This window comes from Atta colombica, unplaced genomic scaffold, assembly GCF_001594045.1.
Source record: "Atta colombica isolate Treedump-2 unplaced genomic scaffold, Acol1.0 scaffold105, whole genome shotgun sequence".
Taxonomy (NCBI): Eukaryota; Metazoa; Arthropoda; class Insecta; order Hymenoptera; family Formicidae; genus Atta; species Atta colombica.
In genome coordinates this window covers 3480557-3496996 of record NW_017259190.1, presented here as the reverse complement: position 1 = coordinate 3496996, position 16440 = coordinate 3480557, and the positions used below count along the sequence as shown (strand labels likewise).

The following is a 16440-nucleotide window of genomic DNA, read 5'->3' as shown; positions in this document are numbered from 1 at the left end:
TTAAAAGAAACAATCCTAATTTGGTCAAATCTTTGGTTAAAGCTAATCTCAATGCTTAATAATATTCATATGTATACATTTTTGCAAATTATATATAACATATATAACATTTTGCATTTTTCAATTTCATAAATTGTGCATCAATTTGGTTTGTCAGACTTGAAATGCAAACTGAAATCGAAATATTAATCTTTGTAGATTTTTAAGATGCTTGTTAGCATCATTATAAAATTGATGATCAATCTAGTTCGAGATATTAATGTTTCAGTTAAAATATATTTGCAAAAATTTACATATGATTTACATATTATTAAGCATCAAGATCTGCTTTAACCGAAAATAGGAATATTTTTCTTAATTGATTTAAACAATATATATTTATTATTATCTTATTAATAATAATAATCATTGTTTTACAGACACCAGGCAGGTTGAAGTTGACTGATCAGCACTTGATCTTCAAGAATCAGAAAACTGGAAAAGTCGAACAGATCTCAGCTTCTGATATGGAGATGGTAAACTACCAAAAATTTATTGGAACCTGGGGTCTCCGTATCTTTCTAAAAAATGGTACTTTACATCGCTTCAAAGGCTTCAAAGAATCTGAACAAGAAAAGATTGCCAAGTTCTTTTCTACTAATTATAAGAAAGATATGTTGGAAAAGGAGCTGAGTTTAAAAGGCTGGAACTGGGGTACTGCAAGATTTAATGGATCTGTCTTGAGTTTTGATGTTGGTCATCATACTGCTTTTGAGATACCTCTGTATGATGTGTCACAATGTAACACTGGAAAGAATGAGGTAACATTGGAATTCCATCAAAATGATGACGCTCCAGTCAGCCTGATGGAAATGAGATTTCACATTCCCGTTAGTGACAGTGTTGATCAAGATCCCGTCGAGGCATTCCATCAACAGGTAAGAGAAAATTTAAACGATAGATGGGTGTGTGAATGTATTTGTAGACTTAAAAACAGAGAAGTAATTCATTTCTCAATTACAATAGGTTATGGATAAAGCATCAGTGATCAGTGTAAGCGGCGATGCGATTGCTATATTCAGAGAGATTCACTGTTTAACGCCACGTGGTCGTTATGACATTAAGATCTTCCAGACCTTTTTTCAACTGCACGGCAAAACCTTCGATTACAAAATACCTATGTCCACTGTATTGAGACTCTTCTTACTTCCGCACAAGGATAATCGTCAAATGTTCTTTGTCGTGAGCTTGGATCCTCCTATAAAACAAGGCCAAACGCGTTATCATTATCTAGTACTCCTGTTCAATCAGGAAGAAGAGACATCTATTGAATTACCATTTACCGAAAAGGAATTAAAGGAAAAGTATGAAGATAAACTAACTAAAGAATTATCAGGACCTACATTTGAAGTGCTGGGCAAGGTAAGTAAAAGAAAAACTTTTTAGTTTCCATATTTTTATTTTAATGCAAAATTATTTGTTTATAGGTGATGAAAGTAATTATCAATCGAAAGTTAACTGGTCCAGGACATTTCACTGGTCATACCGGGACACCTGCTATTAGCTGTTCTTTCAAAGCTGCGGCAGGATATTTATATCCACTCGAGCGAGGTTTTATTTATGTACACAAACCTCCAATACATATTCGTTTCGAAGAGATAGCTTCAGTGAACTTTGCGCGTGGCGGCGGATCGACTAGGTCATTTGATTTCGAAATCGAGCTTACGAGCGGTGTAGTACACACTTTCAGTAGTATTGAAAAAGAAGAATATGGTAAATTATTTGACTTCATTACGGCCAAGAAATTGCGCGTCAAGAACCGCGGTAAAAGTGACAAGCCCAATTACGACGAAGATTTTGGTGACAGCGATCAAGAGGACGAACCGGACGCTTACTTGGCACGAGTCAAGGCAGAGGCGCAGGAACGCGATGGTGAGGAGAATCAAGATTCTGAGGAAGAAGGCTCGACCGATGAGGACTTCAATCCTAATCAGGACGAGAGCGATGTCGCCGAGGAATACGACAGCAATCCTAATAGCTCTGACAGCGAGGATTCAGATGCCTCTGCGGCTAGTCACAAAAAGGAGAAGAAAGATAAAGAGAAGAAAGAAAAGAAAGAAAAGAAATCGAAGTCAGCAAAAACTGTATCTGAGAAACCACGAAAGCAGAGAAAATCAAAAAAAGAGAGAGACGAAAACAAGCCAAAGAGACCTCCATCAGCATTTATGTTGTGGCTGAGTAGTACACGTGATAGTATCAAGGCAGACAATCCAGGACTGTCTATAACGGATATCGCGAAAAAGGGAGGTGAGATGTGGCGAGAGCTCAAAGACAAGTCTGAATGGGAAACGAAGGCAGCCAAAGCTAAAAAAGATTATATGGCGTCGATGAAAGAATATCAAACGAGCGGAGGCGGTAAAGAAAAAACTAAAGAAAAGAAGACAGAGAACAAGAAGAAGGAAACGAAAAAAGACTCGCCCAGCAAGCAAATGTCTGGTTCCGGTTTCAAGAGCAAAGAATATATTAGTGATGACGATAGTAGCAGCGATGAGAGTAAGAAATCTGCAAAGGAAAAATCTGATAATGAAAGTGAGGAGGAGAAGGATAAGAAGAAAAAAACTGAAAAGAGGCCAACGGAAGATACTGGAAAAAAAACATCGAAAAAGACGAAACGAAATCAATCCGATGAAAGCGATGAGGAGGAACCTATACAGAGTACTCCATCTTCGTCTGAAGATGAATCTAAAAGTGATTAATAAATGCTGCAGAATTCAGACATTTTTGTCGTTAGTTTACAGTGTTACGCATACACTCATCAAAATGAATATATACATCTCCCTTAAAATTATTATATTTACTATTACAAGGGGATGAGCATTCAAGTGAATTAATATAGTTGTACAACTTTTTAATATTATAAATATATTTTAAAATGCTATATATGTAACTTTTTAATATTACAAAGTATTAATATTAAGATTTGAATGATACGAAAACAAATAACAATTTATTACCATCGTTAAATATATTTATTTTGCTTTTTTCTTTGCATAAATATATCTTCTTTCTCTCTCTTTAAATGAAAAAATACATAAAGGGAAAATTTTTATTTACCAGCTTCATTTCTAAATTATTTATTTCCATGTTGCACACATACAATGACACACTATTTAATTTACAATTGGTTATTCTTCTGTTTGTCTCTATAAAATGTGATTCTTTAAAAAAAAACCGAAATTGTAAAAGTTGTTAAAATTGCACAACTAAATTTGCTGTTAAGCAAATGATGACACATATATATGTATATATATATATACATATATATATATACACACATATTACACAGATACATTATATGTACATACATAATTTCCTCTCTTAATATAACATTTCTATGTTAATGTTACAAGTGTGTGAATATTTGGCAGCAATACAGTGACTAGTTAATAACAAATTATATTATATTGATTAAAATAATCAATTAACCTTTGTTAATAATTATTTCATAATAAAAAATAGGAATGACAAAGTTGCACTGTTTGCATCGCCGATGATCCGTAAGAAAGCTATGTAGAACTGAAATATGAACGTGCGAATGTCTTTTCGTCAACTGTGTGGCTTTTTCTCTTTTTCGGTTTCCAAATAATTTATTTCCATCTCTTTTAATTCAATATGATGCTCCTTCATGGCTTTCTAAAACACGAGAGCACAGAATTATTGACATCATTAGTTCTTTGTTCAAAAATGTTAAGAAAATATTTCTTGAATTATAATCTGACCTATGAGAAGGGAGAGCTTCTTAAGACTTACCGCTACGCAATCTTTATAGACTTTAAGCAAAGGAGCGCACATTGAATCATTGGTATCCCCTTTTAAAAACTTTTCAGAGAACCAACTATTGAAACAGGCGTCGTACTTCTGTTTCAACTCACTGCAATCCTCCATGTTGCACCCTCGCTCTTTTTACCCCCTTGCTCTCTCTCCTCCTTTCATGCGTTATACACTTGCAGATTTCCTAAAGATACAATCCCATTTTAATTACCTTGACACACTGCTGATACATTTTGAATAAATGCGAGCATGTGCTGTCACTCGTATCACCTTTCAAGAATTTCTCGGAGAACCATGTATGAAAACAGACGTCGTATTGTTGCTTCAGATCGTTGCATGCCTCGCCTATGCTATTCATGAATGAATCCGTTTATACTATTCTGAAATTAATATAAATCAGATTTGTCGTTAGCTGGAGGCACAACATACACCAAAAAGACGAGCAAGAAGCAACGAAGGCTGAGTACAAAGAGCACTTTGTATTTAACATTTATAGACGATAGATATGAAGTTCATTGCCCAAGCAGAACAAGTCATTATGATATCAAAATGACTCCAAAAAGATCATTAAAAGTTACTTTTTAATCATTTCCAATTAATTTTAGTGTTATTTTAACGTTATCGTAACTTATTCTGCTTGAGTGTGCTCCAGTGGTACTCGCAATGACAAATCGTAGCGAAAACAGTTGAAAATACCTGGACCTCGGCAGTTTAGAAAAAACTCGAACCGTGCCGGTACAATCTCTCGAGATAATCAGATTATATCTGTAGTGATCTGTAACATAGGTTATGAAATATTCGTGATAAGTGAATTAAAGCTTCTCCTCTGCTTCTTCTTCTCAATTAATGGCTCCTGCCTCTAATAGCGATTTAAAGCGAATCCGCACAGTCCTTATTTGAGTCTCACGCCAATTGGCGGATTTATTACACGTGGTGGCTATTATGTTCGTTCCACATACTGCACTGTACTAATGTACTGAACTTTTTGTGTATAGTACAGAACAAATCCGTAGTTGGTCGTTGCGTATTTGGTTTCGAAGCTTCAGCGCGAAGCGCGCGAGCGTTGTTGAGTCCTTGGAAAATGTCAGATGTATCAAGTGTCGAAGCGTTAATTATTGTTATTATTATTAATTGTTACAAGAACAACCGTGCCCAGATACATCGTGACGCAAACTTAATCGTTTAGCATGACACCGTTGCTTTGGATGATCGTTTTGTGAAACGATCAAGATTCTGTTATTTCTCTAGATCGGAGCATCAATGTTAATATCGATAAGTTCCTGATACGACGGCCACTGTTGCTCGAGGCGAGTAACGATGAGTAGCAAATACAGTCCAGGGAAGATCACTCTGGGAATGATAAAAGGTAAGAAAAGATTGAAAAGTCTTATGTTTTTGATATTTATATTTCTTGATATGCAAGTATATAAAATATACAAATGTATAAAATATACAAATGTGAAAAATCTATGGAGTAATCTATGGATACTTTCCATTATGATACGAGCATCATTCTATCCTTCTTGACATTCAGAAAGTGACAAAGATAGAATGACACTTGTGTTGACTTATATCAACTTGTGTCATCAAATGGAAAGCATAATTTTTATTTTGTGTACTAGACTAACTCTCATATTTTTTCTACTACAGGCAAACCGATCACCACATCAGTGCCAGTAATCCATTACCGAGCCAATGACGATGAATTAGAAGAGCTCTACCCGAGCTCCTCTGATGACGAAAAGCGTCTTACGCCAGAGTCCGACAAGAGGATACCGCCGAGTCCCTCCAAGAACAGCGTGAATGATCAAGGATTGGAAAATGACGCAGAGAGACGTTCTATTGAGGATAACGTGTTTGAAGGTACCTCTCCACCTTCAGATCCATGGAAAGTACTGTTTGACATTAAGGGAAAGATCACGAAAACTTTTGAAGAGAAGATCTCTGAGATGAAGAGCGACAGAAAGAAGAGGAAACGTAATAAGGATAATTCCAGTGTCAGTGACTCCGAGGAGACTCTGGGAGATATCACGCCGACTGATGAGAACATCAATGATAAGCAAGAAAAGGAATTTGCTCGTAATAAGGGTAATACCTCGAGATTTGTAGGTTTCTCGCAAGTTAGAACTGGCCTGAAAACGAGAAAAGAAAACTCTCAAGACGACAGTGTGGAAAGTGGCGTGGAAGCTGCTGAGTTTTCTGACCTTGTTCCTGAGCCACTTCCTTTTGAATCACAAGATGATTTTCGTGCTGAGGAGGATAAGAAAAACAATGCCACATGTCGTCGCAGTTTTTTTGATCAGTCAGATGGATACGTACAAACGAAAGAAGTGAAATTTGACACGTTCCTCTCCCGTATAAAAGATTATGTCTTTCAACAGTTGACAAAACAGTTAGCTACGTTGCTGATTCTTGTGCTTGCTTTCTGTTATCTCATTCCATTGCCTGCCCACTTGGTTGGCTTTTTTATAGGAGTCTTCATCACAATAGTGATGTACAAGCTGATGCAGAGGATCAAAGAAATTTTACAGACGCCGTTAGATAAGAAACTCACACATGTAGTAGTTCCAGTACTAGAAATACCGGCAGCAGAGGAACATGCAGTCCAAGAAAGATATGAAGGATGGTTAAACGAATTGCCATATACGTATGATCCTCACAATTATCATGTAGCACGTACAAAGTCGGTTTTCTTCAGTCTAGAAGGTGGAGTGTTGCGTATTATGGAGACTAGAATGAAAGTACCAAAGAGAGCAGTGTGGGATGAGCAAAAACGAAAATATAAATTTACCAGAAAACGCGAGTACAATCTTAATGGTGCAAAAATAGAGTTGCTACCAGAAGGACTCACTCGGAGAAGGTATGATTACATCATGCATTATTTCATATTTTTATAATATACACAAATAAAATAAAAATATATTTTGTGTACAGGAGATGGAGCAAGAAATATCCTATTTGTATCACGATGGACCAAGGAGCATTAATAGATAGCACGAGTCTGAACGACTGGACGGACCTCGGAAAGGAAACTCTCGAAGATGAAAAGAAAATTATCCAAGTAGATGGAGTCAATCAAGAAATGGATGAAAGTATCTTCGGCGAAGAAACAAAAAGTGAGGATGAAGATTCCAGATTGGAATATTTTAAGGATAATGAGGAGGATGAGTTTAAGATCGACGATGATGAAGATGATGATGATTTTTCACAATCCAAATCTCTCAGGAGTATTTACGAGGATTGTCGCGACAACGAAGAGATTACCAAGTGTAAACTTTATATGTTTGCACGCGCCGATCGAGAGAAGGAAGACTGGTAATCATCTCTTCTAAAATGTCTCTCTCAAATCAATTTAAATATAATAAAGATTCTAATTAAACTTTCTAATTATGAAAGTATAACTTAGAGCTTTGCTTGCTTTATTATCATATCTTAATAAAGAATTTTTCAGGTTTCGTAGATTGATATCAGCGACGTCTCTTTCGAAAAAACGACATTCAATTTGTTCCATAAATGATTCTGTATCCTACGCGAATACACTCTCTGCACAATTGGATGTGGCAGAAACGAAGTCACTAGAGACATCTCCGGAAGTCACTTACAGTACCTATATGAGCAAGTACCTGAATGTAAGCAATGTGATGATTAAGTTAATTTTAGAATCCTTATAATTTTAATCAAGCGATTACCTTTCAGGTGGATCCTGAGGATTCTCCAAAGGAAAACGACGGCCTTTGGATAAATTGTCTTTTGGGACGGATATTGTTCGATATGCATAGTTGTCCAGAAGCAATCAATCTTATTCAAGATAGAATACAACGTAAACTCTCTAACATAAAACTTCCATACTTCATGGAGAGTCTCCTTGTGACAGAAGTAGTAATCGGACATGACGCTCCGATGATTCATAAAGTCTCTAAGCCCGCACTTGACGAGCGCGGACTCTGGTTTGATTTAAATATTACTTATAAAGGCAGCGTAACGATGACCGTAGAGACAAAGTTGAATCTAATGAAGCTAACACGTGCGAGTAGCGTTCCCAGTGATATTGTTGATGAGAAGTCTATTCCTACTAGATCACCAATATTCGATAGCGATGTAGAAGATAGTCCAGAAACATCCACTGAAGATGAAGATATAGGAAACATCGCGTCGAACGTCGCATCTAAAGAGACTACGTAAGTGATTTCCTAATTTAAATCATGGTTCTAATTCATCGTATCAATCTTGCCTTTTGTCTCTTTAATGCTATTGATATTTAATATATCTTATAAATTTTTTTATATTAAAAATGTATACAATTGAAACAACATATGTCCTTTATTCAAAATATAAATGTTCATCTCACAAATTAAAAAAAATATAAAAATTACACGACGAAGTTGTAGATCAATTCATAGATCTTCTTATATTATAGACCAGTACAGTCTTCTGGTAAAAAGTTTCTTAGTATGGTCGACAAACTGACAGCCAACAAATATTTCCGGCACGTAAGTAACACTTAATTATATTTAGATAATCTATTGATCTGTTATCATTAATAATTACGAAAACAGGTTGTAGGCGCTCATTAATTAAATGAATACAACTTTTCTATCACAGGCTACGGAATTGTCATACGTACGGAGGGCAATGGAGGGTGTTTCCAACACGGAAATCCGTTTTATGGTTAGTGTATCCGGCATCGAAGGTTGTCTCTTATTAAATATCCCTCCGCCACCCTCTGATCGGCTCTGGTACGGTTTCAAATCAGTGCCGAAGATCGCTCTCACTGTGCAACCAACTCTCGGCGAAAGGACTGTCAACATTGTATATGTGAGTAAATGGATCGAGAATAAGTTGCTCAGGGAGTTCGAGAAACTAGTCGTTCTACCAAATATGGACGATCTGGTCCTGCCACTCTGTCCAAATTATCCCTTTACCACAACGTAAACGAATCTTGCGCCGGCCAAAAAATAGTTTCCTTTTACAACTTTTATATCTTTTTGTTTTTTTTTTGTATGTTTTGTGAAAGTGTTCGCAAAATTCACTGTTGCATGTTAATCGAAAAATGATATATTTTTCTTTAATATAGTGATTTATTTAAATTAGATAGAAACCTGCGAAAAAAAAGATTTTTAGACAACAATGTAGTTTAAACTATTTTTACATAATTTTTTAATATTATTATCATTATGTTATTTGTCGCAAAAAACCATTTATTAGCCGTATTTAGCATCTAAAAGAAAGTGGGAGGAATTATTGTGATATATTCTTATACATTCTTACATGTATTATTTTACATTTATAAAATTCAAGGAAAAGGAAGGCAAGAGAAACGAAGTTTATAGTACCAGTGAGCATTATTTTTATTAAAATATGTAAAAAAAAAATCTAATGAGCGAAAGAGGTGTCAGGGAGAAAAATAATTAATGTGAAGTGTAAATCTCGCTGTTTATTTTGTTTAGTCACACAGTTGTAAACATTTTTAAATCGAGTGAAATTGATGCTACGCTAAAAAGAGGAAAGAAGAATACGCGTCAGTGTGATCGTTGAATTAGTCATTTAATAGGCAGCTGATGTGAAATATTTTTTAAATTAATATTAAAATTATAAAATAATTAAATTACAGTAAAATTAAATAATCAATGAATTTGAGCAAATAAAATTAGGACAAAATTATCAAAATAAAAAAAAAATATATGTATATGAAACAAGTTAAAAGGTGAAGACTTAAAAGTGAGGTGATTTTTGTGTCATCGTAATTATTATTAGATTTATTATCATTTAATAGTTAGGTTCGTAAAATAATAATATTGCAATTGGCAAAATGAAATAAGAAAAGAAATTATGATATAACATATCAATTATTTTTATCAAGAATAGTAGAATGATCGCACAGATTAAAATATAGTTTAAAAATACAGTTTAAAGTATTAATTGTGCGCTCAGTTTACAAATGAATATATAAATTTTATTTCTCTGTAGTCCGTTGTGAATCAAAAAACTTATAGTCAATGGCTTTTCAACGAATGTAGCAGAAAGATTTATTCTCCTGTCTCTGATTGATCGGCTGAGTGAATTACTCTACTCGTTCAACGACACTAAAGTAAAGAGAAAGCAAAATGTTCATTAATATATAATCGAGTACAGTTTGTATCTAGCCAGCTTGACCTGTAAGCTGTTATTTTGTTTGATACTATACAAATATATACGTGCGCGTTTGTGTATTTGCGTGTCTCAGGGAGATTATATATAGATTAAATTCTGTAGCCACGATGTGATTTCGTTACGGTAGAGTACCATTGATATTTTTAAATATATGGAAATTTTTTTATATCAAAATATATGACAAATTATATCAAAAAGGCCAATTCTCATACGTTTAAATATAAAACTAATTGCAATAAAGCAAATATATTTTGTAAAAGTTTTTCAAACGATGTTCTGTTTGAGACCTCGTACCGTAATCGATCTTGCATGGTTCCAGAATTAAATCGCAGAGGTATATTAAAACAGTTTTTGCAGAAATAAATTATTGTACATTACAATTGTTTCCCTCTTTCTCTCTTTCTCTTCTAGAAATTCTTTTCTAGATAAACTAAGAATACCGATATATTTTGAAACTATCATGTGAATATATGAACGCTCAATTGTTGTATAAATATTATAAATTATATGACTCATCTATCAATCGATAGACAAGTGTTATAGACAATTGTTTTTATTATGCACACATTTTTTATATTAGAGGTATAGAATATGGACAGAAATGCATAATTTTTTTCAAATATCTTCTTTATTGTCGCATATATATAGTATTTTGATAAGAACAGCTATTCCTGTTGGAATTTATATAAAATACTTTTAGTAAATCTATACAAAATTGTTATAATATTGTATGAATATAAACAAAATATGCTCAACTCTGCAGCGAGTCCATGTACTCGCCCAATAAAATTGCAATATATCTAGTATATATTTTTAATCGCTGCACACTTTCTCTTAGCAATAAATGCTAATAGAATGTTATTCCTATATCAATTTTAAAGACTGAGATATTCGTAATAAAATTACAGAAGAATGGAAAAGATTCACGCTTCAAGAGGAACATATATACATAACAAAATCTTTCTTTGCACAATCTCAAGTATATTTGATTTCAATGAAATTTTAGTACGTTAAATTTTATATTTTTATAAAATATGATGAAATGAGAAAATGATGTGAAATAGGATAAGAAAAAAAAGAGAGAAAATAAGAATTACGAAAAGGAAATTTTTAAGGGAAAGAGTGAGCGATGTCTGTGGGATATTCTATACATAATGATTTTTCTAATCTTTAGAACAAATATAAGGCAAATGTGCTTTCCGTTTCTTCGTGCACGTTCTTCCGTGTTCTTCTTAATACAACAAATAATATCACAGTTTGGAGATCGACAATCTGACAGTATGCAATATGTACATAAAGAATGATATTCCCTATATACACGATATCCTTGTACAAACAGACAGTTTTTTATACGATATTATTCTTTTAATGATTGCGTTGATTTCCAATTTCGCAACACGATACTGCAGTCTTATCTATTGTATATCGTGTATATTTCTTTACGACTTTCCAAAGAAAATCACTTTAAATCTCATTAGCTAACTATGAAGGACACAGGGCGCATTGTCCATTTCATGTACAATTTGCATCCACGCTTCCAATCGAGGCGCACATACCAAGGTGAGATCTCCGAGACGTCGTTTGGCCATTATCACAAATTCACCGAGGCCGTGCCGCGCGTCACATACCATTGGTATTCGCACACGCACGCTCTTCTTAAAAGACGCGTCAATTTCATTGCCCTGTAATAATTTGTTGTATTTTTAAGTATTTTGTAATTAACTTACACAAGCTTTAAGCATGACAGAAAAATCAAAGTATATATTGTCTTATAAAGTTTTACCTCAGCTTCCTGGGCTACGTAGCGCAGAATCTTGGTGACCCTAAGTATCAATTCAGCCGTATCCATCTTAGGATTCTGTTCAACGTCAGTGACAGTACCTTTAGCAACCAAGTCGCTTTGACAGTAAGCCTTGGCGAGTTCCTCCATGGAACAAGGTCTACAGTCCTCTTCTTCGTCCGGCACGCGAAGTGTTCCCCCCTTCACAGAATTCGGCTCCAGATCGTATTGCAGTTTAACCTTGGTGTTTTTGAAGGAATAATCATCCTCAGCTTCCATGTAAAGTGCGGCTGTATGCTTCCGCGAGCGGAAGCATCGATGTGTAAGTTCGTGCTTGCCATCAGACGGAGAATAGAGTTGTCTCAGTTTGCCGCCAGCTTCCAGAAAGACCCGCACAGGCCCAGAGATCTTGACGCAGGCACGGAAACCCAGATAGCTGAGAGAATTGTTCTCCAAGAATGAGATCGGGGAGGAAAGGACCACTCTCAAAGCGTCATGAGGATAACGCCATAGTACCGTTCCTCGAGCACAGCGCAGATACACTGGCCGGACACCACCACTTTCTCCTCCGCTGTACAAAGTATTTACATTCAATTAATACATCTATTTTTATAAATGTATTGCAATGAGAAATAAGGAGAAATAATGTTATTCATTTGAAATTATAGAGAAAAGAAAGAATGACTCATATTAATACTCTGCCATATGTTTAATTGAAAATGTAATTGAAATTATATTGAACATAAATATATATCTCTCTCTCTCTTTCATTATTTTATATTATTAATAAAAAGTATTCCTATCCATATTCACAAGTTCAGTAGACCTTGACTTTTTTCAATAATATTACAACAATTGTTTACTTTATACAATTTCAATACATAATATTATTCCTCGAATTTTGATCTACAAAATAAAAAAATCCATGTTCAATCACGTTAACTTCAAACAAAGATACATTTATTTAAAATACTGGATCTGCAATTATCAGTTCAGGAAATTTCAGAACAAATATCGGAGCAAATGATTGGTGTTAAGAAATTGAAGTGGAGCGATTTATGTCCGACTACACAACCGGCGACTTGTGAAGTCACATCAATCGCGCGCTTGTTACGGCACTGACGTGAAAGTTCGTGAAACGCAGAGAGAGAGAGAGAGAGAGAGAGAGAGAGAGAGAGAGAGAGAGAGACTGTGTTACAGTAAAAAATACAAACCTTCCAGACCAGTCACACTGATCCGCGGCGGTATGCTCGTAGGCGGATACACTGACGGAGATCAGAGCGAGAACTACAATTGCTGCGTATACCATTTTTCTTTTTTTTTTTCTCTCACAACGTTACAACGTTCGTCGTCAAGATGATATGTCACATCTTCGTTGCTTCGCGAGAACTTCCGCGGAAATTAGATCGTAATAAATCACCTCTTTCTATCCACATTCGAATTAAGTACTCTTAGAACCAGACCCCCTCTTTTTTTATTCTCCTGGATAGACTTTTGAATCACCTAGAAGGATCACAATATCATGCGTGATGAATCAAAGGTGGATTAGATGATTCAGTGTTTAACCTCTTCGAGAAGAAAAACTCCCCGTCTTGAAATCTTCAATCTCTCAGTTGTTTGTAAATCATTTCTGTCGGAAGAAACTTAGCTGTTCACGAGTCCCTGAGGAATTTTAAGAATCTCAGAGGATACATTCGAGTGATGTATTTACGGCCGGTACTCTTTTCGATATTTTTCTTTTTCTTTTTCTAATCTCCTTTTTAATTACCTACTAAAAGATTCTCTTAAGGCAAATCATATCTGTATGCGATAATGGAAGAAAACTATCAAGACATTCCTGGCAGTGCTGAGATTAAAAAATCTGGTACCTGATATGAGAATTCCTTCTATTATAGACAGCTATTTTGTCATTAAGCTACGCAACAAGGACAATACTCACTGCTGTACTTAATGTACATATTTCTTACAGTACCACAGCTTAAATTGGATCAACGTGAATCAATGGTCCAGTAAGCAACAGTTTGCCTTCTCGGAGATAAAGGAAGCACTTTGATTGTATCGATATCTTTCCAGATGGTCCATAATATCTCCTTCGTCGATACGCCGAGAGTGTTGAGCAATACAGGAGTCTTTCGAGAAAGATACGCGACATGTACGCGGAAGGAGCAAGGTGGTTCCCCTATATGGCGGTCCCGCGAGAATGCATTTGAAGAGGAATGTAAACAACAATCTCGTCGATCATCAAAGATCGTCCCCTCGCGTTCCTCGCACCGCGCATCACTCCGTCATGTCGACGAGTCCTCGTACGAGTGGATCCTGCACGTCCCTCGAAAACGAGAACTGGACGTGACTCGCACACACTATACACCGCTTCCTCCGATTTCCTTTGAGGTCACGTCCAGTCACGTCGGAACCACGAGAGCACTTCCTCTATTCCGAGATATCCCTTCGATTCTCCCACTCTTCACTCTAACGGCACATGCGCAGAGAACAAGAACGCGCGGTTTCTACGCGCGTCTCTCGTTATTTTATTATTATATCTACATTCTACGCGATCGCCAGGCGTATACGTTCACCGATTACGAGGTTCACCCGCATATCCCCTACTAGATCCTAAATCGCCCGGTCCACCGTTCACCGACAGACTAGGAAAGATCAGGTTCTCCTCGCTGGACTCGAAGAACGGGATCAGGGTTGTATCATATTTCAAAATTTATATGTTTACATAGAAATTTTACGTAGTATTTACGTTAAGCACGTATTGTTTACGTTTGTATTATGTATAAATAATATAAAATATTTAATCCATGCAGCATGAAATATTTTAGAAATATTTTGTAAAATATTTCATTGAAAAAATTTGAAATATTTCAGAAGTTTTCATGAAATCTTTTTAGAATATAAATACCTATGTCTAGAAAATTAGTTTTTGAAATATTCTTTTTCTTACAATAATATATATTTATACAATATTTCTGAAATATATTTTATTAAAATATTTCAAAAAATGATTCGTATAAATATACATATATTTTATATGTGGAAAATTATAAATTTAATAAACGATACAAAAAGAAATATTAATATTAAGTTCTATGGTTGTTATAGCTGATTTTAATATTGATAAATAAAAATATTTATATATAAACAAAATACAAGAGGATTAGTATAGTCTCGTGCAACGATAAAGAATATACAGACTTTAATAACAATCCAAAGATTGTTTACATAGATGATAATATAATTTACATAATATCACATTTTTCTTTCTTCTCTCCAACGTGATGACTCTGAAGAAATCAGCTGAAAAGAATATTAAAATATAATAATTAAGCAAAATACCAGAATTACCTGAATATGTGTCAAATAATGTTACAATGAAGATCGTATTTATTCTTTTAATATTTCGCCAATTTGAATTTACATTGTTTAAATTTAAATATTATTTTATTTAAAAACTACATCGATAAGTGCGCTCATTCTTTGTTTCAACTGCCGGTAATTATCGATAATGAGAATTTTCTCATCAAGTTATCTACAGAGTTTCAATATTGAAGTGGCGCTGAGCACGTACATCAAAAAAGCCATAATTGCTTGTTTCTTTGTTACGATTGTCATGTTTACATTTCCTAATTGGAAATAATCTCTGTATCACGTTGAAGTGGCTCGACTCGAAATATGGCCAAGACAAAAACAATTAGCAAGGGATGCCCCAAATGCGAGCAGCAGGTATTTTAGATAAATTCTCGTCATGTATAATAATTCATACATTTTTTTTTATAATTATTTCACACACATATACGTCTTTCGTATATTTGTGAAGTTACGTACGTCTTATTTATGTAATGTAATGATTCACGTTTGTCATGAAGAATGTAAATTTATTTTTATTATTTATTGAACTTTTCTGTATAATACTTACCTTATATTTATTAATTAAATTTCTTCAAAATTTTATACTGAAATTATACGCTAAGTATCGAATAAAATATGCGAATTTTTTTTGTAGACAAATGATGCATAAATGCATTCTCTCACCGAGGTTTTATTTATTAATTGAGAGCGGTTATTAAATTATTATATACTTGTATATTATTTCCTACTTTTTTAAGAATCTTATTAATAATATATTATTTTAATTTTCATTAATTTTGATTTTAATTTTCATTAACTTTGAAATATGTTATATTTTCCCTTTGCTGATATTTATTGAAATATTTGAAATTAATTGCATTCTATGCTAAATCGATATTAATAAATTTGACTATTTCTCTTATAATAAGGTACCTGTTGCTTGTAAAGCTTGTCCTTGTGGACATTCTTTTTTTAATGCAAGACGTAATTCTATCAAAAGTCCACCCAGTCCTGACAGTGGAGTGATGAAAACAAGAAGAACAAATCGCATTAAACGCGAGAAGCCAAATTATTATGACGCTTTGGAATATGATAAGCAGATGAAAAAAAGTGCCAAGGTAGAATAGAATATTGTTTTTAATATTAACATTTTGTGTACATATAGATTTATTAGATCATAATTCTGTTTTAACTTGTATTATTGCTATACACAACATATTAATATTTGTAATATATATAATAATGTAATATAATGTAATATGTAATATATCTAATATATATAATAATATTGTATTGTAATACATTATTATATCATTTGAAAGACTACTTGATATTTTTAATGCATG

At 34.2% G+C, this 16440-nt stretch overlaps 5 protein-coding genes across 7 annotated transcripts in view; 3 read left to right on the top strand and 2 right to left on the bottom strand.

Annotated features, from left to right (window-relative positions):
• LOC108688723 (FACT complex subunit Ssrp1) overlaps positions 1–3008 on the top strand; it is a 3514-nt gene extending 506 nt beyond the window's left edge. Inside the window, exons 2-4 of the mRNA XM_018195085.1 lie at positions 420–917; positions 1006–1401; positions 1467–3008. Of these exons, the coding sequence (XP_018050574.1) occupies positions 420–917; positions 1006–1401; positions 1467–2735 (2163 nt within the window). The 3' untranslated portion in view covers positions 2736–3008. The remainder of the gene's footprint in view (positions 1–419; positions 918–1005; positions 1402–1466) is intronic.
• A 349-nt stretch (positions 3009–3357) lies between these two features.
• On the bottom strand, positions 3358–4655 carry LOC108689625 (TP53-regulated inhibitor of apoptosis 1-like). Of its 2 annotated transcripts, none has more exons than XM_018196486.1 (3): positions 4507–4655; positions 4022–4190; positions 3358–3672 (listed from the first exon to the last, which is right to left on the bottom strand). In XM_018196486.1, the coding sequence occupies exons 2-3, from the start codon at positions 4166–4168 to the stop codon at positions 3586–3588; spliced, it is 234 nt and encodes a 77-aa protein (XP_018051975.1). In that variant the 5' UTR covers positions 4169–4190; positions 4507–4655; the 3' UTR covers positions 3358–3585. The 2 variants fall into 2 exon arrangements, with proteins under 2 accessions (XP_018051975.1, XP_018051979.1); XM_018196490.1 differs by lacking the exon at positions 4507–4655 and adding an exon at positions 3790–3994 and having other exon boundaries at positions 4081–4148.
• A 222-nt stretch (positions 4656–4877) lies between these two features.
• On the top strand, positions 4878–8755 carry LOC108688961 (testis-expressed sequence 2 protein). The gene is made up of 7 exons (XM_018195530.1): positions 4878–5176; positions 5461–6670; positions 6745–7125; positions 7262–7439; positions 7507–7988; positions 8228–8300; positions 8413–8755. Exons 1-7 carry the CDS (start codon positions 5128–5130, stop codon positions 8740–8742), a joined length of 2703 nt encoding a protein of 900 aa, XP_018051019.1. The 5' UTR covers positions 4878–5127; the 3' UTR covers positions 8743–8755.
• Positions 8756–11088: 2333 nt separating this feature from the next.
• Positions 11089–13738, bottom strand: LOC108689172 (meteorin-like protein). 2 transcript variants are annotated; one of them, XM_018195830.1, is made up of 4 exons: positions 13680–13738; positions 12955–13608; positions 11744–12311; positions 11089–11642 (listed from the first exon to the last, which is right to left on the bottom strand). In XM_018195830.1, the coding sequence occupies exons 2-4, from the start codon at positions 13047–13049 to the stop codon at positions 11439–11441; spliced, it is 867 nt and encodes a 288-aa protein (XP_018051319.1). In that variant the 5' UTR covers positions 13050–13608; positions 13680–13738; the 3' UTR covers positions 11089–11438. The 2 variants fall into 2 exon arrangements, with proteins under 2 accessions (XP_018051319.1, XP_018051326.1); XM_018195837.1 differs by lacking the exon at positions 13680–13738 and having other exon boundaries at positions 12955–13243; positions 13307–13670.
• A 1597-nt stretch (positions 13739–15335) lies between these two features.
• Positions 15336–16440, top strand: part of LOC108688538 (UPF0547 protein C16orf87-like) — a 2071-nt gene continuing 966 nt past the window's right edge. Inside the window, exons 1-2 of the mRNA XM_018194842.1 lie at positions 15336–15469; positions 16024–16212. Of these exons, the coding sequence (XP_018050331.1) occupies positions 15419–15469; positions 16024–16212 (240 nt within the window). The 5' untranslated portion in view covers positions 15336–15418. The remainder of the gene's footprint in view (positions 15470–16023; positions 16213–16440) is intronic.

What these genes read in the sequence shown, in the direction of transcription:
- LOC108689172 (XM_018195830.1), bottom strand. Translation starts at nt 13,049, where the DNA reads ATGGTATACGCAGCAATTGTAGTTCTCGCTCTGATCTCCGTCAGTGTA. An exon ending in CAGTGTGACTGGTCTGGAAG is followed by an intron (nt 12,312 to 12,954) that starts GTTTGTATTTTT and finishes TACTTTGTACAG; the next exon opens with CGGAGGAGAAAGTGGTGGTG. An exon ending in ACGTAGCCCAGGAAGCTGAG is followed by an intron (nt 11,643 to 11,743) that starts GTAAAACTTTAT and finishes AAATTATTACAG; the next exon opens with GGCAATGAAATTGACGCGTC.
- LOC108688961 (XM_018195530.1), top strand. Translation starts at nt 5,128, where the DNA reads ATGAGTAGCAAATACAGTCCAGGGAAGATCACTCTGGGAATGATAAAA. An exon ending in GATCGAGAGAAGGAAGACTG is followed by an intron (nt 7,126 to 7,261) that starts GTAATCATCTCT and finishes AGAATTTTTCAG; the next exon opens with GTTTCGTAGATTGATATCAG. An exon ending in CCAACAAATATTTCCGGCAC is followed by an intron (nt 8,301 to 8,412) that starts GTAAGTAACACT and finishes TTTCTATCACAG; the next exon opens with GCTACGGAATTGTCATACGT.
- LOC108689625 (XM_018196486.1), bottom strand. Translation starts at nt 4,168, where the DNA reads ATGAATAGCATAGGCGAGGCATGCAACGATCTGAAGCAACAATACGAC. An exon ending in TGTATCAGCAGTGTGTCAAG is followed by an intron (nt 3,673 to 4,021) that starts GTAATTAAAATG and finishes CTCGTGTTTTAG; the next exon opens with AAAGCCATGAAGGAGCATCA.